Genomic DNA, 23,786 nt, shown 5'->3' with positions numbered 1-23,786 from the left:
ACAAGATTAAGAGGCTCTATCAACTTGTACAGTTCCGAAATTGACCGGAACCTTTTCTTCCTCGGTCCGAAACTCACTTCGTCTTCGTCTTCGTCTTCAGCGAATAATGTAGGCGGAGCTGCTCTGCTTTTGACATCGCTTCCTTCTTCAGTGCTGCCGCCATTGCAGCACGACGATCCGCTGAGTTGTACGAGAAGCTCTATTGCGTTTACTTCCAACTCTGAGAAGATATTATTTGAATTTGGGATCATCAATGGCTTCTCTCTGCTTGCTGCTGCTGCTCCCATTTTTAACATTAATTTGTGTTTTTATAATTTATGTTCTTAATAATAATAAATTAGTTGATAATCGACGATCGATGATGAGCGATGAGAAGAAGTTGCAGGTGCTGTTTGCTTTATATAGACACTTACACGCATAGGCACAGTAAGTCGGCGTTTGTTTGTAGCGTTTCAATTAGGATTTCCTAGTTGCACAAGGAAAAATGCGAAATGACCATTTTGGCCCTGGGCTATTTGCGGTCCATAACACTTACCGGACCAATGAGATGCCTTGTTCAATCAAATCAAAGGTGGCGGTTTGTCTCAAGGCCTGGTCCGTCGGTTAAGGGACAAGAAAATGTTTATAGGGTTATGTTAGGTCAATTCTTACCAGCGGCTGAGGGACAACAAAATGTTTCTGTTTTTTGGGAGATACACAACATAATGGGGAAATTTTGGAAAGTACCCAAATTAATGCTAAAAGAGTTAGATTTTTTAGATTTTTTGCAATTTGAGGGGACTTTACACCTTTTTTTAGGGATTCGAGCAATTGAAAGCCCTCGAGAAGGTTCGAGGAAGCCTGCCTCAAGTAACTATATTTCTAAATCTTGAAAAAAGTTGGTTAAAAGTCATGAAGGTGTTAGAGAAATGGTTAGTTCTCCCAATTTCTCAACCAAAATATTTCTGAAGTGTAAATATCACATACTTGTAATATTGGATTGAAAGAGCTAACTTGTATGGTATTCTACTATGAATGAATTTGTAACTTTTTGAGGAGGAAATTGTGATGTTTGCACTACCATTTATGTTAAGTATGTAAAATTCAACAAAATGCACCAATTGAGATAACTCACTCAAATATGATTTTCATGTAAGTTTGGAATGAGTACTTTCAAGAGAGTAAGCCAAGTATTATATCCTACAATTGTTTTTGCCTTCTAACTCAACATGTAGGGGTGGGCACAATTTCGGGTTAACTGGATCAAACTGTCCAACCCGATCATAGTGGGTTGGGTTGGCCTAAAAATGAGCGGGTCTTGGGTTCAGAAAATCAAAATCGCTATGAATGGGTTGGAACCAAAACTTAAAAGTATGCTTAATTTTGAGTTAACCCGATCGAACTGCCCAACTCGATCACAAAAAATTTGAGTTGAGTTAGGTTGGTCTAATAATAAGTGGGTCTTGGATCCAAGTAATCATATATAAACTGCTATATATCGAGTTGGGTTACAAGTTGAAACTAAAATCGACCCAACTCAACTCATGTCCACCCAATCAACATGCGCGCTTGCTTGGATATTGGAATTGTTAACATGGCTTGATAATTACAATCATGGAACCTTGACTCATTGGCAACTTGCATGTTCATAGAAATTTCTACCCTGGATTCATTGGTTATAACTTATAACCACTAGAATAATACACGTGAATGAGATAAGACAGTGTTCTCAGATTGGGTTGAGTCCATTAGGAAAAATTTCACACCAAAAAAAAAAAAACAAAAACAAAAAGTACAAACTAAATCCAACTAATGATGAAAGAAAATCAAACGATAACCTTAAGAGAACATTCTAGAGTCCACCAGGAAAGATGAGAGAACTCGGATCCCAAATGTACAGACTTTGTATTTTACTATCTATTGGTTTATGCCTATCAAGCTGCTCTTGAATTCTTTCTTCCATATGTTCTATATCAGTCCCCTCCACTTCACAAGAACTCGACCTATGTTCATGGTACAAAGCCTCATTATCACCATGGAACTCATATGAGTCAGCAACATGCAGGTACTAGAAATCCCCATGGAATATGGAAGATCCACCACATAAGCATTATCATTGATGCGCTTAAGCACCCAGTATGGACCATACTTCCTTGGCTTCAATATATTGTAGGTACCAATTGAAAACTGCTCCTCCCTCAGGAACACCATCACAAAGTCTCATTCCTTAAATACCTTCACCGACCTATGTTTGTTTGTAGCTGCTTTGTGTTTGGCATTAGTTTGCTCCAGCTTAATTTTAACCTCTGCTTTCACAACATGTGCTTCTTCTGCCATATTCTCACCTGCTACACTTACACCATGGCTTTGAATCTTAACATAAATAAACTAAATAATAAAATAATCATTTACACCCACTTCACATTACTTGATTGTTTACATAAAACTTGACCACGATGTAGTGAAAAAACTAGGCCATGAGGAGGTTCTTTGCACGACCCGAAAATTTATTTGATTAGAATCAAATCTTGTACACATCGTTTACGCATATTCTATTCACACTAAATTTGTGACTTGGTGGTGACATGCGTACGCACTCGACCAAAGAAGGAACAAAACTCCTCCCATCGATTGAAAAGAGGGAACAATCACATTCAATTGAACTATAAAATTCAATTCAACTACTCAAAATTATAAGTTCATTTGAAAAAACTAATAAAAATCATATAATAAAAAAGTCCAAACCTCCATCAACATCTTACAAAGTTCATAATCGTACACATTCATCAACAAAAGAGAAACCAAAAAGTTCATCATGATCTCACAAAACCAAATAAGTCCACAACTTAATAAAATGTAAGCACAAGTAAATCCAAGTCAACCATTATAAAACCAACCACAAAGAAATATTAACAACAAACTACACATTCATAAAATAAAATCCCACAACTTCAATGAGCTCTTATGCTTCCTCATTCATAGCTTCAATCAAAATACAAATAGATGTTCTCTATTTCATTGATATATTCTTGAACAGGAACCTAACCATGTATAAAAGAAAGACATTACAATTATTTCAAATAGAATGGGAACCTAACTATAAGAGAAAACCCTTTTTTATTTTTTTTATTTAAAGAGAGTCATTAAATATGAGAATGTTACATATTCCTCATTATTATCAACCTCCTCATCTTGAACGGTGATTCTTCTAACTTCATTATTATTAGAGCTTGAAGCTAACGGCATAAAAAAATTAACATATAAGAGAAGCAAGAGAGAAGATAACTTTTTCCTTTTAGTCACCGACTCGCCGAGAAACAAGAGAGAATCAAAGAAGGAAGACGACTACGAATGAGGAGGAATGAAGGCTCCATTTGGAATTGCTTTTTTTCTCCAATAACCTGCTTCACTTTAAAGTTAAGTAGTTAAGGTGTTTGGTAAAAATAAAATATCCCAATTATTTTAAAAGCAGTAGCCTTTTAACAACAGCTTTTAAAAGCAGGCTCTGGGGTGCTTTTCAAAGCTACTTTCAAAAGAAGCAAAGATGAACATTTAATGAATTTTTTTAATGCCCAAAATACCATCATTCATTTTAAAAAATGACACAACTTCCACTTCCACATCCAACTCCACCACTTGCACCATCACATTCACTACCTCCACAACCACCGGCTCCGCCACCACCACCACCGCCACCACCACCGCCATAACCACCACCTCCTCCACCACCACATCCTCCAACTCAACCATCACCACCTCCTCCACCTCGTCCTCCAAAACCTCCACATCCACCACCACCTCCACAACCGCCATCCCCCACCACCACTACCATAACCACCAACTCCACTTGCATCACCACCACTACCTCCACTCCATCACTACCTGACAGGACCCGACCCAATTTCCGCTTTGGAATTCGAGCCAAGTCCGGTGCGTGTTCGACACCTGGCGAATGTCGGACACAAAAGACCTTTTTACCCTTCTTGCTTCAAATTTTCTTTAAAAATTCCCTTAGACTTCTGCCGAAATTTCGGCAGAGTCTCCCCTGTATTTTGACCAATCCTAAAATTTTCCACCTGTTAAACAATCAGTACATCCATCCCAACAGCCAGAATATCTCAAATAACAGATCTCAACTCCATTTTTCCACTAATACTAAATATCAGAGCATACTCTAAAGTTTTCAAGGTTTCAAGGATTTTCTACAAAACTCTACCTTGGCGCGGAAGCTATGATTGGCCCGGTGGTGGATCCCGCGTACTTCTACGGCTTGGGGGTGAAAACAGTTTGAAGATGTGAGTGGACCAAACATGAGAATTCTTGAAAACAGTTTAACAATCATAATAACCCCCACTATAAAAATCGTTAAATAAGCTGAATACGTACTCTTCATTTAAAGCATACTAAACTCAAAGCATTCTATGTAAATCATATTCAAGCTCGATAAATTTTATTCAAAAGCACTGAAATCAAAGCTTGTATAAAACACTGAAACCAAACTTGTATAAAAGTACTGTACTCAAACCTTGTATAACTGAACAGAAACTATATAAATGTATCAATGCCTGAAAAATCAGAGAAGCTAGTATAAAATAGCTGAAAGTCATAACTGTATAAAAGAGCTTAAAATTCTTTAAAAATTTCCACCTAATTGTACCCCTGTTTTATCCGTCAATTCCCTGGCAGGTCTCGGGCGTCACGCAGGCTACCCGAGCCGCAAACTGGCGAAATCAGGGGACTATGATCAGCCTGTCCCACCGGCAGATTCCTCGATGACACCAAGTCAACTCGAGTCGCTCTGGCAGGATGCAGGGGACCGTAGTCAGCCTGATCCGCAATCCTGGCAGGTCTCGGGGACACAGAGTCAGCCGAGCCGCAATCCTGGCAGGTCTCGGGACACCAAGTCTGCCGAGCCGCAAATCCTGGCACTCACGGTCCGAGCGTCCCCGAAACTCGTGAGGCAAAGTCAAGTGCACTGACATAAACTGAAATCGGACTGGATGTCCGTAGACATCGGTCCAACTCTGGGTAATCACCAAAAATTAATGGGTACGAGGTGGTTTTAAAATAAAATCCTTTAGAAAAATCTGAATAACAACTGAAATCTCAAGTTGTGCTGCTATTTCTTCATAAGCCTCAAAATCTGTTTTCTATAACTCTTAAGCATGTAAAAGTAAGCAGCACACAACTTATAGAAATATTTCTGTATTAATCATGCTCGAAAACACAATAAAGCTTACTCAAGATCAAATAAGGAATTTAGTCAAATAAACTCGCTTATAAAAACTCTTTTATATAAAATCAATATAAAATCACTTATAAAATCTTATTTATGGAAAACCTCTATATAACTCATTTATATAAAATAATTCATGAAAGAAAGTCCACTCACAGATGGTCCGAGCTACTTTGACCCTTCGAAGGTCTCTTTTGCAATCCTGTCGGGCTCCTGGTGCCTGATTACCCATAAAGATTTAATTAATAAACTGCTGAATAAAAAGAATTTCAACTGAACACCCTGCCTCCGGCTCCTAGAAATACGTGCACTCGTTTCAGGTTACTCCTATGCCCACCTTAGCTTTTCGGATAGTTAGACCGGCCTTAAGAGACCCGAAACCTCAATAAGCGGTAAGCTGCCAGATCGGCCGATCCGGGACCTCGTGGGTCCACGGTCTCCGATGGCCAATCTGGGCTCCTCTGAAGGTTCCTTACGGAGAAGCCAAAATCGCGTTATCGCTTAAAATCCAAACCCTAGCCCCAGGGTTCGCGATTCCGGAGTATCCGGGACTCCGATTCGCAATCCGTCAAATCCTACACGATCCTGACATCATGTAGACCGACATATCCGAAATCCAGCTCGATCCGATTATTTGACGACACTGCACCCACGGATCGCGCGATATGGAAAATCCGTTCAGGGCTCAAACGGACTCCGAATCGAGATCCGCGAAATTCCATGCGCTCGTGACGATACGAGGATCACAAAACTATACAGAATTACTTCACCACCCTCACCCACACGTCCCAGCATGCGAGGTCAGATTTGGGTGTCTTAAGCGATTTCGGGTGGCCGAAAAATCTCAGAACCAAGACTCCAAACTCCTACTCTAGGTAAAACACCCCATTTGGAGTCACTTTTGTTCTTGGACATACCCCAAAAAGTGACCCGAAACAGTAGTTCCGAGCGGCCGAAGTTTTGGCCAAACTTCAAGTCGAAAATCGAACCCCTTAGAGCTAAAATAGATCGAAACCCATATACCCATCAGTTAGAACACGAAAAATAGCTGAGAAACCATACCTTACTCGATTGATTTGGTGGAGAAACGAAGGAGAATTTCGAGCTGGAAGTTCGGATGGCTTCGGACGAACCTCCGTCGGAAAACATGGTTTTCCGGTCAGTTCAGGGCAGCCCCGGGGTGGAGGTCGGTCAGGTCTTGACGGCGAGACGGAGTCGGACCCGATGGTACCCACGGCGGAGATCAGCTCGGCCTGTGGTGGCCAGGCCGTCGCCGAGAAGGCGAAGGGTCGCACGGCCCAGTTCGCGCGGGAGGAGAGAGAGGAAGAGAGAGAAAGTGACGGGGGAGAGGAGAGAGAGGGGGATAAAAATCTGACTTTTTGCCCAAATTACCGTTTTGCCCTTCGCGATTTTTAGACCATATCTTCTTCGTTACAGCCCCGATTCGGGTCTACTCCGTGTCTACGAACTCGTTTCGCCGCGCTCTACGCAATAGCGCAAGCGGCATTCCCAAATTCTTTCTCAATCAAAAAGTCAATTTTTCCCCTATTAAATAATGCGAGGGCAAAATAGTCTTTTTGCTAGAAGATATTTTCCTTACTTTTTAGATATTTTCTTTCTTTTTAGATATTTTGGTTTGGGTTATTACACTACCACTACCACCACACGATTAGTACGTAACACTTTTAACATCATGTCTATTTTAGTCATTATTCACAGTTACAACAATTTTATATTAAAATTTACCAAACGGTTTTGACACTGCTTTTTGTACTAACAGCAGTTTAAAAATATTATTTACCAAACATGGAGCTGCTTTACTTTACAGCTAATTATTTTCAAAGGACAATAGAAGCAACTTCTTTAAAAGTGATAGCAATCTCAAACAGGGCCGAAGAGTGTCGAAGGAGTTATGGTGTAGTCATGTAGCAATGAAGAGCGACTCTACGTAACATGTGTGTAGGAAATAGTGAATCCGAAGACGGGAATAAAAATACCATCTTTGGTCTATTGCCGATCATCAACTTTTAAAATTCGATGATCTCCACATCCGTCCTTGATTTTCCCCTGAAATCTCCTCGTTTGGGGTTTGAGTCCCGATAGGATTTTTAGCATCCCAAGTAGAATTCAAATCTATTTGCACACAACAGCCCGAAGCTTAATAGAAATATAGCGAGTTTTTTTTTTTTTGGTAGTTGGTTGGAATCATGGTGACCTCTCTTGGGGCATTTTCAGTAATTATTTTTTTAATAAAAGGTTTAATTGCTTCCCAAGAAAGGAAGTTGCCTATTGAAATAGTGACTGTTGATATATTATAATATTAGCCTCTCTACAAGCGCTCCTACACCCGTGAGAGTCCTTCATTTGTGCTATGCACCACTTAAAGATTGTGCATCATCTGCAAAAGGGTTGAGGTTCTAATGTTATGTAGTATGGCAAAGTTATGGTTAAACTACACATTAATTGCTGCCTTTGCAGAAGTAAAAAATTAAATGAACAAAAAAACTGAACATAAAAGTGGAAAGAAAAAATAAATCAGTCAATTCTTAATGAACAAAAACAAATATGTGAATTCTTAAATTAAAGAAAGAAAAGCTACATCAATGTTCCTTTTTCTTGCTACTGGCAATGGCATAAATGTTTGTAAATCAATTATATGCAGTAGGCATGCAGTAGGACTTCATATGCTCCTGAACAACATGCATGATGATGGCCTTCAATCTCTTCCAAAATTCAATGAAACAATACAAGAAAACAAACAAAATAAGCAAGCTAGGCTTTGAATCACAACATATAAGCCCTTTCACATGTTATAATTTCTGAAAAAAGAACAACAATGCAATCGGATTGAACCTTTCAACTATTTGGATTCTTTTCCTTCATCTTCTCAGAAGCCAAACAGAGATTTGCATCTACAATTTCCTGCAACAAACTAAAATCAAAGGCGATTAGAAACAAACAAACTATAATCAAAGGCCTAAATAAAATTGAGAGATATTATAATCCTTACCTTTAATTTGAAGAAAAGGAACACCACCATATAATCTTGTAATATAGAGAGAGGATGAGGCAAAAGAAAACTACTCAGAGAGGATATTTGAGTTATAAAGGAGGTTATGGGATTGATTAAGTTGGAGGATAGTTATGAATTTTTTTTTTTGTTTTGGGGGAGTTTTCGTCCAAATTTTTTTGGTGAAGTCTGTGACCTCCACTGTTTTTGGCCTTGCTTTATAATAATAGAGATAATTGTGATATTAATTGACCAATTTTTCGAACCAAAATAGAAAATAAAGAAACCAATTGAAGAGTGAAGCGAAGAGAGAATGTTCATCCTCAAGAAAAGTTTGATATGAATAATAATAAATAGATATCATTCACTTAAAGGGTGAGGCTAATTACAAGAACAACAACCACTTGGAAGTCTAATTAATTTGACATAATCATCCTCCTCTTCCTTTTTGTTTCCTTCGCAACAATAACAAGATTAAGAGGCTCTATCAACTTGGACAGATCCGAAATCGACCGAAATCTTTTCTTCTTCAATCCGAAACTCGCTTCATCATCATCTTCCATTTCCTTTCCTTCATCTTCAGACACTAAGGCCTTGTTTGGTATCCTATTCAAAAGAGTAAATTAAAAAACTATGATTCTGTTTAAAAACATGAGTTTTCAAATAGTGAATTTAAGATCTAAAAACTTGTTTGGTATTGAACTCCAAACTATTTTAAGATCTAAAAAAATTGAAATTAAATTCAGAAAATCATAATCCTAGATTCCCAAATTGAAATTAATTAACAAAAGAAAAGGAGAGTGGGAGCCGGGAGAGGAAGGAGGATGAGATAGAGGCGAGAGAGAGAGAGAGAGAGAGAGAGAGAGAGAGAGAGAGCGTGTGGAGAGAGGGAGGAGAGAGAAAAATATATATAAAATCTCACTTTTTTTTGTTTTTAATAATGGGGTGTTTTTAATTTTTTCTTGGATCTGAGTTTTTAAAAATAGGCTTACCAAACAGGTTTTTGTGGTTTTGGACTTAAAATCTATTTTTGAGTTTATAAAATTGGATCCAAGTAGAATATCAAATAGGCCTTAATGTTTTGTATTTACAGAATGACGACCGCACCTAATCATCATGATGAGAAGGAGGAGTTGCTCTGCTTTTGCTTTTGCTTTCTTCTTTAGTGCTGCTGGTGTTGCAGCACGATGATCTGGTGAGTTGTACAAGAAGCTCTATTGCATTTACTTCCAACTCCGAGAATAAATTAACTGAATTTGGGATCGTCAATGGCTTCTCTCTTCTCTTGCTGCTGCTTCTGCTGCAGCTTGCTCCTGCTCCTGCTATTGTTGTTTTTGATTTGGCCATTTTTAACAATCAATGACAGATATTTGTTAGTTATTTATTTATTTATTTATGTGTTTGAATTTCTTTTCCTGCTTGGATTAGGAGTTCTTTACTTTTCCTACTTGGATAAGGAAATATGTTGGAAGGTGGGACCCGGTTGGTCCTCAAGGTGTAATGACCATTTTGACCCTCATTTATTACGACCCATAAGAGCTTACTGGACCAATGCCTTGTTATGTGTGCCACTTACCACCCCAACAACAAAATGCTTTTTTCTTTTCTTTTCTTCTTCCTTGGAATAGACAATAATGGGGAATTTTCTTTTATGGTTTTTAATAGAACAAGCATAAGTTCATTAATATATGGGCAAATATATACAAGAGATGTACAAGAAGAATACATCCCAAATGGAGGTTCTTGCCCAAGATTGACAAGGAGTTATGCAGATAATAGAATAAAGATCTTCAGTTGGGTATTTTTCAAATTGTCACCTTAGAAAGGTATAGTGAGATTTGGAGAAGCGAGGGAAACTAAGTCCCCGCTATGTCGGACCCAATGAGTTATAGAGTGTATGGGGGCCAAGGAACTTACAGGCTTACTTTGCCTGCAGATTTATCACGTGACTTGATGTTTTTCATATCCCCATGCTCCGAAGAGATAAATTCGATCCATCTCATGTGTTAGAAGGATAACCAGTAGAATTTAAGGCTGATTTCATTTACGGGGAGCAATCAGTTCAAAGGCTATATGGTAACCCAAGTAATAGATGCGGGAGCAGTCCCTTCCCCTCTTCGAGTGACAGGCGTGTAAATTTCGAGGACGAAATTTTTATAAGGGGGGTAGGTTGTAATGACCCAAACCTAAAATTCATAACTAATGAATAATTTATTTTGAGAAAAGACAATTTTGCCCTTGGAATATTTTATTAAGAAAAAATTTACTTTTTTATCGAGAAGGAATTTGACAATTCTACAGACACCATTGCGTAGAGCACGGTGAAATGAGTTCATAGACACGTAGTGGACCTGAATCGGAGTTGTAACGAGAGAGTTATGGTCAAAAGAGTCTCAGTGGCAAAATCGTAAATTTTTCGAAGTTGGTTTTTATAAAAACCAGCTTTCTCTCTCTCTCTCTCTCTCTCCGCCCCTCCTCCTTCTTCACCTTGTAACTCCGGCCACCGGCCACGGCTGTGGACGGGGCCGGTACCAAAACGACCGGTACGACGTCCTCTTCCGACTCCAGCCACCTCCCGTCGTCAGCCTCCGCGGATTTACCGAAATTTGGAGAAGAAACGGCCGACGTCGTCCAAACTTCAAAGCCGCCGATCTCCCTCCTCCGGCCACCAATTCCGTCGACCCAGGCACCCGGGACCAGGCAGACCCGCAGGAAGGACCTTCAGAAGGTCTAGCTAGCTCGGACCAGGAGTGAGTGGACTTTTCTTTTTATAAATGATTTTATAGAAATGAATTTCATTATTTGATCTTGAATAAGTTTTATTAATTGTGATTTTTCCTAGCATGCTTTATGAAGTTAAATATCTTACTTATATGCTGCTTAGTTGATTATGCTAAAGAGTTTGAGATTTATATCAGATAAAATAGCAGCATCGTTCAGATTTGCCAAAATACAGTTATTTGTCAGACTTTTCAAAGATATTTTATTTTATTTTAAACCACCGTGAGTACCCAGCTACAGTTATTACCCTCAGTTATGCCGATGTCTACAAACATCCAGTTTACTTTCAGTTTTGTCAGTGCACTTGACATTTGCCTCACGAGTTTTGGGGACGCCCGGACCGTGAGTACCAGGATTTGCAGCTCGGTTTGACTTGGTGTCCCCGAGGTCTGCCAGGATTTGCAGCTCGGTTTGACTTGGTGTCGCCGATGTCTGCCAGGATTGCAGATCAGGCTGACTACGGTCCCTTGAATCCTGCCAGTTTGCAACTCGGGTTGACTTTGTGTCACCGAGACCTGCCAGCGGATCAGGCTGACTATAGTCCCCTGAATCCTACCAGTTTGCGGCTCGGATAGACTTTGTGTCACCGAGACCTGCCAGGGGAATTGACGGAATTACAGGGGTACATCCGAGTGGTAATTTTAATTGATTGCCGTGCTTTTATGCAAGGTTTGAGTACATTGCTTTTATACAAGTTTGATTACAGTGTTTTTATGCAAGATTTAATTTCAGTGCTTTTATGCGAGATTTATCGAGCTTGAATATGATTTACATATAAATATATAAATTTGTGAATGCCTTGAGTTTAGTATGCTTCAAATGCAGAGTACGTATTCAGTTTTTACATAACTGTTTTTACAATGGGGGTTAGTATTTTCTTAGGATATTTTATGAACCTTTATTTTTGTCCACTCACATTTTCAAATGTTTTGCGCCCCCAGGCTGTAGTGTGCACAGGAAATCCACCACCGGGCCATCTTGCCTTCTGCGCCTTCTTGTTACGAAAGTGTTGGTTTGTAAAAAGACTAACTTATCTGTATACTATTAGAACTGCTCTGATATTTGCCCTAGATTGAGAACTGGACTGGGTTTTGTATCTTAAGTATGCTGGCAGTTGGTTGTGTGGATATTTTTGCTCGTTTTGACAGGTGAAAATTTTGGGATTGAGCAAATTGCAGGAGTCAAGGTCAAAATATAGTTCGAAGGGCAAATAGGCCAATTGTGCCCGACATTCACCAAGTGTCGGACACGCACAAGGTCCGACTCGAATTCCAAAGCGGAATTTAGTTCGGGTCCTGTCACATAGCCCATTACAATACGGCAAAACTCGAGCACAAGCACTCCAAATAATACTCAACGCCAAGCGAAAAACCTTTACTTTGATACCAAGCCACACTACAAGATCAAGTGGGTCCAAGCCACGCGAATGCCTGAGGCTTGCTAAACGGGTTGTGGTATGGATGGTTACGAGTATTCACGGGGCCAATTGATGGTCCAAGAAGTAGAAGTTTTGGGCTGCTTGGGAGCACCAAAACTCGAGCCCATTTCTTGAGCCCAAACATATGGGTAAGCATGAGAGAGAAAAAGTGGCCCATCACCTTAGGAAGTGGCCCAGCATCTTGAAAATCTCCAGCACATTACTAGAGCCAAATCCAAGACAAACCATTGTTAAAACCAAAGGAAATTCACGTGTGCAGGCAAGTGGGAGTAAAACACCCTTCAGACTAGCACCTTTACCAATTTCTTTCCTCTACCAACTCGTTCTAGAAAATAAGAAAGGAAATGAAGAGAAAGCGTTGCCAGAGATGGAAGGTGCCGTAGAGACCAGTTGTAGGAAGACTCTGGAGCTCCAAAAAATATTGTCACAGTGTGTTTGGATTAAGGAAATTTCCTAAAAAATGGGTTGAATCAAAGGAAGTGAAGGGAAATGGAGAAGAAGACTTGGCAAAATTGGGAGAACCAACTAAGGTTTCTTGGGAAGGTGCTTCCAGCGCCTATAAAATAGGGCATTTCCTACCCAGCAGAACAACACATCCAGAGGGAGCAAGCATCCTCACTCACTGCTAGAACCTTCAATTTCAGGCCCTGTTCTCCTATCTTATTCTCTTCTCTTCTGGCAAATCATCTAGAGCACGACCAAGTAATCGTCAAGCTGCTAGAAAATCTTCTCAAGCCAACCATCCTTTCATCCTCCTATCTTCCCTCAACAATTTTTTTCCAAATTTCCCTCTCCCCTAGCTTTGAACCTTTGTTTCTCATAAAAAATCCAAGCTTTCTCTCTCTAATGCTAAACTCATGAACGCTCAGCTCCTATGCCATAAGCTTATTAGTCCAAGCCATAATATTGATTTGTAAGCAGCTGTCTGTCTTATTGGTGAAAGAAACCAAAGTGCTTCCTAAGACTCCACGAACTTTTCGAAGCACTCTTGGGGCCTGATTCTAAACTCAGGCACAAGGGCAACTTCATCCATTTGCTCTTTACAGCAGCCCAGGCCCATCTGTAGCTGCTGGAACAAAAAAAAAAAAAAAACCCCTACAACAGAACTAGTGCTTCAGAGAGATCATAAGAACAAAATATTTTGCGTGAACAGTGAACCAGAAGCACTAAAAGTGAAAGGGCCTTATTTCTCAACATTTTGAAGGAAACATGCATCTAATGCTTAGGAAATGAACTTTAGCCACAACCTATACAACAAAAACATTCTAAATGGCGGATTGATTTTGTTTATAGTTGTTGAGCTAAACCTTTTTCGTTTTAAACCAAGTATCTTAGCCTAGTCTCTTTGAACACAAATAGAAAAGAGACAAAGGGAATAGATATTTACCCTTGATGACATTTCCTTGATTTCTAAAAAATGAACACCTTTGTTGGAAAGACCTTTTATTTCTTTTGATTTTGAGTCCTTCACCTTAAGGCTCCAAAAATGGAGTCCTCTACCTTACCACACCAAATGCTCCTAGAGATGAAGAGAAGGCAATCAAGAAGTATGGATGCTAGTCTACTTTTTGATTGGACCAATTTTTGGTTAATGGAAGATGAGATACAAAGATAATCACTCATCAACCAAAGTAGGAAACTAAAAACCCTAGCTAGGTTTTCTCCAATACTTAGCTTATATAGGACAACACAAAAAGGAAAGGGGAGAGCTCTCCTTTAGTTGCCAAATTTTTGGTGGGTATTGGGGCTCCATTTGGTCCATGGGTCATGTCATCTTATGCCATTTATCCCTTGGGTAGCCTTTTGGGCTATTTTGTCTATTTCCTTTTTAAATCATATTTAAAAGCACAATCCAATATTTCTATATGTCAATATTAATTCCACAATTATTCTTTTAGTTATAATTTAACTATTAAATTATAGTTATAGTCTTATTTAATTGACCCGATCAAATTATTTGACTTTGGTCAATTGCTCCGATCAACATGTTGACTTTTGACCGTTGACTTTGACATTTGATTATCAACCATTGACTTGTGTCTCCTCATTTGTGCCTCTAATCACATTCTTTAAGTGTGCAGATCCGTAGGTTCCCTTTAGCAAGGTAATGGGTTGACTCAACTCCTTAGAGATGATATACGAATTAAATTCCACAATTTAATTCTTCCTATTAATAAAGGTTAATTGAAACCTTTTAGGACATCCACAAACCATGGTTGTCGCCTAACAGCAAGTCATGATTATCCAAGCTAAATGAGACGTTGTGACAGAACCTATTCAAATTGGAATGACCGTGCAATTGAATCATTCTCTTATGTCAATGCTCCTTATTCATATTATTAGATCATGGAATCCGACTGTCAATATCTTAATGTGAATCATTCCTTTTATATGATTATCCTAGTAAGATTTAAAGACTTCTTCTTTCAAGTCTTATCCACTATTCTGCGCAGAGATTTTACCAATCATATCTTAGAGTATTCTCTCTCCTTTACTGAGAGTAGAGATTCCTTGTTGTACATTCATTTTGCTTGCATGACTCTATTGAGAATCCTGATGAGCACATTTAAGCTATGTCTAATTTAGCATGACCGTATAGTGCCCTCAAAGATTAACAACATAGCCACAAAACAACTATGATGCCTCAGGTCTAAGGATTAGTTTGCACCATTGCAATTTATGAGTTCTAGCTTGACATGTGAGTAAAGACTTCCATGTTGTAACTCATGTGTTGGATCGCGTTCAGTCTACTTGTTCTTCTACAAGCACCTATACACATATCAATGTGTTTCCACACTTAATGACTTGAGACCTTGTCATTCCCTACATATAGAGATGATACTGTGTGTACTGGTCAATATTGAGACTCAATCAATATTCCTATGACCAGGAAGATATTCAGGATTTAGGGATAATGAGAAGTCTCCATGTACAATCACATTATATAGCTCTCATATCTACTTGTGTATTCCTTGGATTATAGTTGTTCTACATATTGAAAGATAATATAGGATGATTTAATGTATAAAACAATATTTCTTGCCCATTGATAACATAATATGTCTTTTATCAAAGATGCCTTTAACTCTAACTATTACATAATCAGTTGGCTTTAAGGGCATATTTCTAACAATTCCATGCATGGTGGACATCCAAGAGGGAGTATTGTAAATCCATGTTAAGATGGATGTCCACCATATACCCACCATACTTACTTCTCCCACTATACCTTTGTGATGTGATTGAAACTTACCACTTATGTAGTCAACTATGTATTTCCTATGCCTATAGATAGGCACAAAAAATGAATGAAAAACACGAGATTGGATAAGTAGGAACTCATAGTTGACCTCTTGAAATTGTTCTTCCATTGTTTTCTCTTCTTCCAAATTTCTCTCCAAAATCTTCTTAATTTTATAACATTTACAACCCTATTCCCAGCACCCAACTATGTTTTTTCTTTTGAAAAAAAAAAACAACTATGATTCAATTGCACACTCAACGTCAACCCCCAACAACCAACTCCAAAAAGAGGCTTTGTGTCCATTCTTTTGTCATGATTTTTCAATTTTGGGGGAATGCAACTTTTCCTTTATGCCCCACTATGGACCACGGCCACGGACCAGCGCATCTTCAGGGTCAAAAAGGGAATTGTCTACATCAATCTTTTGCTCCAATCCTCCCCTCTGGTCGTCCTCTGGTTTATAGGGGCCCCACAGTTTACATACACGATAATGCATGCTTTTTAGTCGACATCACCACATCAAACTACTTTATTGATATTTATTTATACAAGACACTGTAACTGTTCGTCAGCTTGGTGGAGATAGTCAAACATAAAAAGCAAGCACAATGTTTTGCTCTCTATTGTTTTGACAAAACTTGCCTTTTAATATAAGAATGTTTTAAAAAATTATTAAAATATTTAGTAATTTAATACAATATCATTAATTCTTTTGATTTCATAATGAGTTTCAAACTTGGGTGCCATGAGGAGGAGGAATCCACCACCACTTTGGTGAGAATCCATTGGTTCATTATGTCAAAGTAAAAATAAATGAGGTACATGGAATGCTTGAGCTACAAGACTCTTGCTCAGTTTTCTTTTTATAATACCTATGAGTCCTTCCTCAATTCTAGTCATTAAAGATTCTGAGTTTTCAATCATGTACTTTTTAATAAAAATAAATACAATAAATAAACTTCTACAACACATAATATTATCTCGTAATATAATTTGTTCAATCTTTAAAAATTATTAAATTATAAATCCTCTTATCAGTTGCCAACTTGCCACTATATTCTGTGCATATGATTGTGTAGCAAAAGCTAAACGATAAATAGTTGGAAACAAAAGGACATAATGAAAGACTTAAAAAAATGCCTTTTTTTTTTTTCTTTTTTTTTTTTGGTTTGAAATGAATATTATTTACGAATCAAAATTGCTAGGCATTCCCCAAAATTCGACGGCTGGAAACACAGTCACAAGTGCAATGTAGAATTTAGGAACTCAGCTGAGCCGTTGGTTCAATATGGATTGCAGCTAAACCTCGATTTCACAGTCCCTTTCATTCATCCCACCATCTTCCTAAGGCCCTTTGAGTTCTTGGGTCATACGCAAACATCAAAACTGCTATTGGGTGTTTGAAATTTGAGCAAATTCTATCCCTTTGGACCTCACCAACACTCGAGAGTGTATTTCCTATAAATGGGTCTTTGAGTTTTTGGCTTTTCACCGTTTTGTTCGGTGTATCTAGCCTTTCACACTGTTGGGTTCTTGCAAAACCTTTGAACTTTAGGTTGTTCTTGGATTTTTGTTTATTTATTTAACGAATATGATGATGTTCAAAGAGTTTTGGGTAAAGAAGACATTGTTAGGTCTCGGGTTGGGCCAATTTCTCTCGCTTTTGATCACTTCCACTGGCTTTTCATCCTCTGAGCTAGCCAAAAAAGGTTTGATTGTCTTATTATTTGTTTTTGTGCTGTATAGACTTTTATATTTATGGATGATTGCAGTATGTAATTTTAAACTTCTGTAAATGCGAATAAGTAGTTGTGTGTGCAATGAGTGTAACAATATGATCAGTGTATGATTGCTAATGAGTGAAGGTTCTTGTTGTGGAATTATCTTGTTTCTATATTTTAAATTCTAGTGAAACTCTTCTTATTGTGATGCGTATAAGGTTGTCGAATCATGTACTCTTCTTTTCACTAAATTGTTTGTTGTGTTCCTTGTTCATTTAAAATATAAGGTCTTTTGAAGAGGACTCTGATTTGATAATTCATTTGGTGGTTTTTGTAGGAATTAATGCACCTACTTCGCAGTCTTTTCTGAACTATGTGCTCTTGGCAATTGTCTATGGAGCTATAATGCTTTACCGAAGGAAACCACTTAAGGTTGTCTTTTGTGCCTCTATATGATTGCCTTTTCTCTTTATATAGTTGATATGATTTCCTTTTCTCTTTATCTAGCCAAATGGATACAATTTGATTCGAGAGACCTATATCTGACCAAGTTTTAGTATTCTTAAATTTTATTGTATTGTAGTTTGTTAAGCAGCAGACTCAGAAAATGAATGTAGTAAAGATCAGTGTTATAAAAAACGCACCTCACTCCCTAAGCTTTGAGTTTTTGCCCCAAGGCACATTTTTTTAGCAGTTTACACAAAAAGCATATGCTTTTTGGCCAAGGGGATTTGTTAGACCCTGTAACTGTGACTCCTTTGAAGGGGATTTGTCAGAATTAGTGATTGTGGATAGTGCAGGTATAATTAACCAAATGATGATTCTTGGTAGTAGAAATGAAATTACCAAAAATAAGTGATATAACCTGCCCATTGGGATGATTTTCCATGCATCGATGATTGTCCAAAATGATGCATCACAAGCATATAAAACTTGTTTGTTTCCTGGTAAGGGGTGCCTTCCAGTGACACATGAGAAACTTGACTGATTTTAGTTGGTGGACGTTATGATTATGATGTCTGTCAAATGGTTTTGGGTTTTGATCTGAACACTGATGTTATTGGTTTAATTTAAGAAAGAGCTAATTCAGCTGGCTCAAAAGTCTAAAAAATGAACCTTAAAGTATTATTTTACGGCAGAATTATGAATGTAACCAACCAAAATGTTCTTAAATCATAAACATAAAAAAATGTATAAAGGCTTGTTCTTTATCTCATTTTGGAATATGTGCAGGCTAAATGGTATTACTATGTGCTTCTGGGAATGGTAGATGTGGAGGCCAATTTTCTAGGTATATATTTAACTACTCATATTTCGGAAATGTATCGTATTATTTTGAGTGAACTTATATCTTTTTGTTTTATCATTTTAAATTGGACTGGTATTTTGCAACTTGTGGAATCCTGAGGATGCATTCCCTACTTTGGAAAATTGCATTGGTCTTTTGTTCTATGCAACACCCTTTTTTAAAATGATATTTATATTATCAGTAATCTCACCCCCACCCCCCAGATTAAAAACATAAAAAAAGAAGATAAATTCCTGGCTCTCGTCACTGCACTTTATTATGACTGCCATTGGACGGATTACTTGAAAATGAAGAAATTCAGTAGTGAAAGATCTGGAAAACAAAACAACATCATATAAACAGAAATTTCCAATGCAACCACTGAATTAGAAGTACAGTGATAGTGTAGTCAATCCTAACATGCGTTCTGCTTATTGAATTAAGAAACTGGATAACTGCCATTTCTTTAATCTTGACCTATAAGAAGAGTTTCTGTTCGCTTTTTCTTGGTGCTAATTTGAAGATAAATTTGTTTGCTACAACAATTTCATTTTTAATAATTGATATCATTTGTTCTGCAGTGGTGAAGGCTTATCAATATACACCTATAACAAGTGTAATGCTGCTGGATTGTTGGTCTATCCCATCCGTTATGCTTCTTACGTGGGTTTTCTTAAAAACAAAATATAGATTTAGAAAGATAACCGGGGTGGTGGTTTGTGTTGCTGGCCTTGTCATGGTTGTTTTTTCAGATGTTCATGCAGGTGACCGAGCAGGTAAACAACATATGTCTAGTCCAATGTAGCTTTTTATATTTATCTTGGTTTGGTTGGTTTAAAACTTCTAACAGTAGATAACTAAGTTGTTGGTAGAGTATCATATGTATGTCTTTGTTGAGTGGTTTTCTGATGTTATATGCACCATTATGGCTTGTAGGAGGGAGCAACCCCCGTTTAGGAGATGTGCTAGTAATTGCTGGTTCTACGCTCTATGCTGTTAGTAATGTCAGTGAGGTAAGTAAACATACAATCTTTCTGGTTTCCAGGAATGACAAAAAATTTCTTAATATGACAATGAGGTTGAAGCTTGTGCCTATTTCCATTATCATAGATCATGATGTGATATCTACTAAGCAAAGGGTTAACATGGGGAAAGTCTTCATACAGATGCTACTTCGCTTTTGCATAGTTAATTCTTGATTCCCATTTCTTATGCAGGAGTTTCTAGTAAAGAATGCCGACAGAGTTGAACTCATGGCCATGCTGGGCTTTTTTGGTGCCATTGTCAGTGCTATCCAAATGTATCCTTTGGTTTTGGACCTAGGCATCTAATATTTACAAGAACTATGACTTCTTGGTGAACTTGTGGACATCTGGGATTTTTTTTAGTTGATTATGTTGATTGTTTTCAAGGTGATTCTGTGGCTGGAGAAATTGCTTATGTCGGGTTTTATTTGATCATTTATATTTGCAGCTTTTAATGAATTACTTTACACCTTGATTTCCGTAAATTGTGCTTTGAATGTCATAATACAAATAAGTTATCAATTGCAAAGTGGTATTGAGTGTTTTATATATGCGATTCTGTTTTCAAGTTGTAGCCCTTAATGATTTCTATAGAAGCATACTGGAGCGCAATGAGCTCAAATCCATTCACTGGTCAGCCGGGGCAGTATGTCTTTCTCTCTCTCTCTCTCTCTCTCTCTCTCTCTCTCTCTCTCTCTCTGGTTGCTTTTCTACAAATTGTAGGTTGCTAATCTCTGTGGTTGATTTTCTACAAATGGTTCAATGTCTATCCCTTTGACAGAGACAATTTTCAATTGAAGTTGTCTCTCTCTCACTTAATGTGATAGATCCTGAGAAACTCATTGTTGATGGAAGAACTTCACTTGGTTGAAGGTCTTCGTCAACAGGAACACTATGGACTACCTGCAAGAACATAAGGGGAGAAGGTTACCGGAGGGGATACCAGTGTGGTGCCTGCCAAATTGGCACTGATGGCTAAGTTAGTCTAGCTGGTGTACGGAGTAGTTTTTGCAGAGTATATATGATAGGCAAACTGATTTATATAGAGTTGACCATGTGGGAGGCCATTGTCGGTATGGGGACCAGGAGTACACTGCTGTCGTCTACACAACTCTGCGATGTACATTCACTTTTTTATGAGGAGGCACATGGCCCCAACCATGAAGTAGGGGTCAATCAGCTGATCTGGACCAGTACAGTCATCTCGAATTGTCACAAGCTGTTTCTCGATAGCCGATAGGCATTCTGCATTTCCCTCCACTGGTTAGATTGCACTGATCTGACCTAGCAGAGTAGAACCCATTGGTCAAACCTTAGAATTTGGTGTGGGCTGTTCCTGGGCTTGTTGAGGGATTTGTGGGTTGCTCAGACTACCAATAACACATATGATAGGTTCTGATATCATATCTCTACAATCCAGTCTAAATATACTCTAATACTAGATTAATGAAACCATGTATGACGGAATTTATTCCAGAGGACAAATACTAATAGTTTCCTTCACCTTGGATTACATAAAGCAGTGGTTTTTTTTTTTTTTAAAATAATAAAGAACAAATTTTTTGTATAAATAAGAAATTTGAACATTGATGATGACGACTTACAGATAGTTATGCTTGCCTTTTGACATTATTTTGTCCATGTTAATGCCAGGCACTTCCTTTTGTTGGATTTTCAGTGGCCATGTTCCTGTTTTACTCATTTGTCCCAGTCTTACTAAAGGTACGAGGTTTCTAACAGTTGATGTGTGCCCCTATTTCTAACAGGGATGAGTTGTCAGAAGCTTGGTGTATGTGAACATTAATCTGTATTTGCTTTTCGAGTCTTACGAAAATTCATTTATAAGTTTTTTAGAAGAAAAAATAATGATAATTCATTGCAAAGAAAATGAATATTCTGTTATGTACTATTGTTATAGAACTTTATGTACTGAATTTTGTTTGTCCTTGCAGACTAATGGGTCCACAATGTTAAACCTCTCCTTGCTGACCTCAGACATGTGGGCAGTCTTAATTCGCATTTTTGCTTACCATGAGAAGGTCTGTAAGCTAATTGTATTGGCATCATTATTTTTCATCATGAAAATCCATCATGAAAAATTCAGTCATCTGTAAGTTCTTTATATAAAATGTGCAATTGCCTTTCTAAGCCAAGAATCGTCTCAGGTTGATTGGATGTACTTTGTGGCCTTCGCTGGTGTTTGTGTTGGGCTTATTATTTATTCAGGGTACGTAGCTTTTATTCTCTTTGGAGTTTCTTTTTCTTTCTCGTGGCTTGTGAATGAACCTCCTAAATGCGAATAGCTCAAAGCTTGTTTTTGTACTTTCGAGCATGTCGACTTGCACAAACAACCTCACACTTGACATAATTACAACTGCTTGCATAATTGATCTAGGAAGTAACTAGGCGGAATGAGATTTGTGAAAGGATGTTGTATTATGGGATTTATGTTGACTAACTTAGGTAGAAGCCTAGTAATTACACTAGACCTCAGCTTGAAAATAAAAAAATAAAAAAAAGATTGCTGCTTGCCACTTGTTTGGTGCTGTGATTCATAGTTTTTGTTGAACATGAGTATTTTTTTTTTAATCTCCCTCTTATGCTAGCAGACGCTAATGTTTGCTTCATTATGCATGGTCCTTTACATTGGGTACAGGGGTGACAAAGAAGAGGATCAACAGTGTGCTGATGTTGCGGATGAAGGTGCAGAGCGAAGTAAACATTTTGACGAGGAAGCTGCTTCAGTAAGTCGAGGAACAACAGTGACCGGGAGCTCAAAAACAGGGGATAGCAGCAAGCATGAGATTGTTCCTGCTAGCAGTACAGAAGGAGAAGTCTCTGACAACAAGAGCATAGGAAAAGATGTTCAAGGGAGGAAATCATGATTAAGAATTTGCTTGTTGAAAATTCGATGGCCTTTATCTACGTTCCTGACTAGAGAAGATGATGTTCACTGCGGTAAAGGAAGTAATGTTGGCTTCATGGCATTGTTATTTGAACAAAAATTTGAATGATGGCTGTTTGAGGCATGAAAATTGTAAATGCACAATTTATTTTTCCCGCAGAATGTTGTTATTTTTAAGGTTTTGGGAATATAATTATTATTTGGTAGGTAGGTAGGTAGGTTGGTTTTGCATTTTAATAATATGAGTGTCAATTTTCATGTCTTAATCTTTGCAAAAAATCACGCAAATCCAAAAATGTTTGAACTATTTGATTAGAAGGTAGTCATTTAAGTGTTCCTTGAAAAATTGTCTATTTATTTCATCATAACTAAATGTCTTAATAGTTTACAGTTTACCTAATTTTCTGAAAGATGATCTAGAATTTAATTAGACAGTTTAGATCATTGAAATTAAAATGGAGCAGCCTCAAAAGCTTATTTGTGCAAGCCCATTCCATCTGAGTTCTGAGTTCAATTCTCCTGTATGCAAAAACTAACAATTGAAGAAAAAGAAAAATACCTAACAGCCATCAGAACTCACGCCCACCCAATTCCGTCAACCACCCTGATAATATTACAATAATACATGTTTATTTCCCTTAACATTTATCTTTCAAAGCAATTACAATGAGTAATTAAATAATCTTATGCATTTATATTTTCACTTGGTCAAATTGGTTTAATGTCATTTTATTAACTTTGATCAATGACTTCCTATGTAGGCTTGTGTGTTGTGAAAACTAACTCAATTTGCGTGCCAAGAAGTGTTCCACCCAAAGATAATATGCTAGTGGCCAATTAAAGAACTTCAACATATTCATGAAGCAATGATGATGAAGGAAAAAGTGCAACTAGCACAAAAAGAAAAGAATTGAAAAGAATGCATGAAGTACCACACCCATGCCAAAAGAAAAAAGGAAAAGAAGTATGGGATGGAAGCAAACAAGAAGAAATTGAATTCACATACTTGTAAGAAGTCATCCACTCCAAAGAAGCTCAAATTCAATGCATATTATCTAAAAAGAGGATGAAAGCCACAAGGAAAGGAAGAAAAAGAGAAAACAATTCAACAACGGAATTGATTCCAACTACACTAACATAGGCAAGATGAAGTGGGAGT

At 37.8% G+C, this 23,786-nt stretch overlaps 1 protein-coding gene and 1 long non-coding RNA gene across 2 annotated transcripts; one reads left to right on the top strand and one right to left on the bottom strand.

The window, feature by feature from the left end:
* Positions 1-7,512: 7,512 nt before the first annotated feature.
* LOC117615848 lies at positions 7,513-8,935 on the bottom strand. The gene is made up of 3 exons (XR_004584071.1): positions 8,226-8,935; positions 8,069-8,147; positions 7,513-7,613 (listed from the first exon to the last, which is right to left on the bottom strand). It is a non-coding gene; the product is annotated as an uncharacterized LOC117615848 (long non-coding RNA).
* A 7,955-nt stretch (positions 8,936-16,890) lies between these two features.
* Positions 16,891-22,893, top strand: LOC117614671 (solute carrier family 35 member F1-like). The gene is made up of 11 exons (XM_034343555.1): positions 16,891-17,397; positions 17,747-17,841; positions 18,643-18,700; positions 19,279-19,473; positions 19,634-19,710; positions 19,915-19,997; positions 20,317-20,368; positions 21,376-21,444; positions 21,675-21,761; positions 21,888-21,949; positions 22,379-22,893. Exons 1-11 carry the CDS (start codon positions 17,280-17,282, stop codon positions 22,605-22,607), a joined length of 1,125 nt encoding a protein of 374 aa, XP_034199446.1. The 5' UTR covers positions 16,891-17,279; the 3' UTR covers positions 22,608-22,893.
* Positions 22,894-23,786: the final 893 nt, after the last annotated feature.

The sequence above is a fragment of the Prunus dulcis genome, chromosome 1 (assembly GCF_902201215.1).
Source record: "Prunus dulcis chromosome 1, ALMONDv2, whole genome shotgun sequence".
NCBI lineage: Eukaryota > Viridiplantae > Streptophyta > Magnoliopsida > Rosales > Rosaceae > Prunus > Prunus dulcis.
This window is presented reverse-complemented; position numbering and strand designations above follow the sequence as displayed.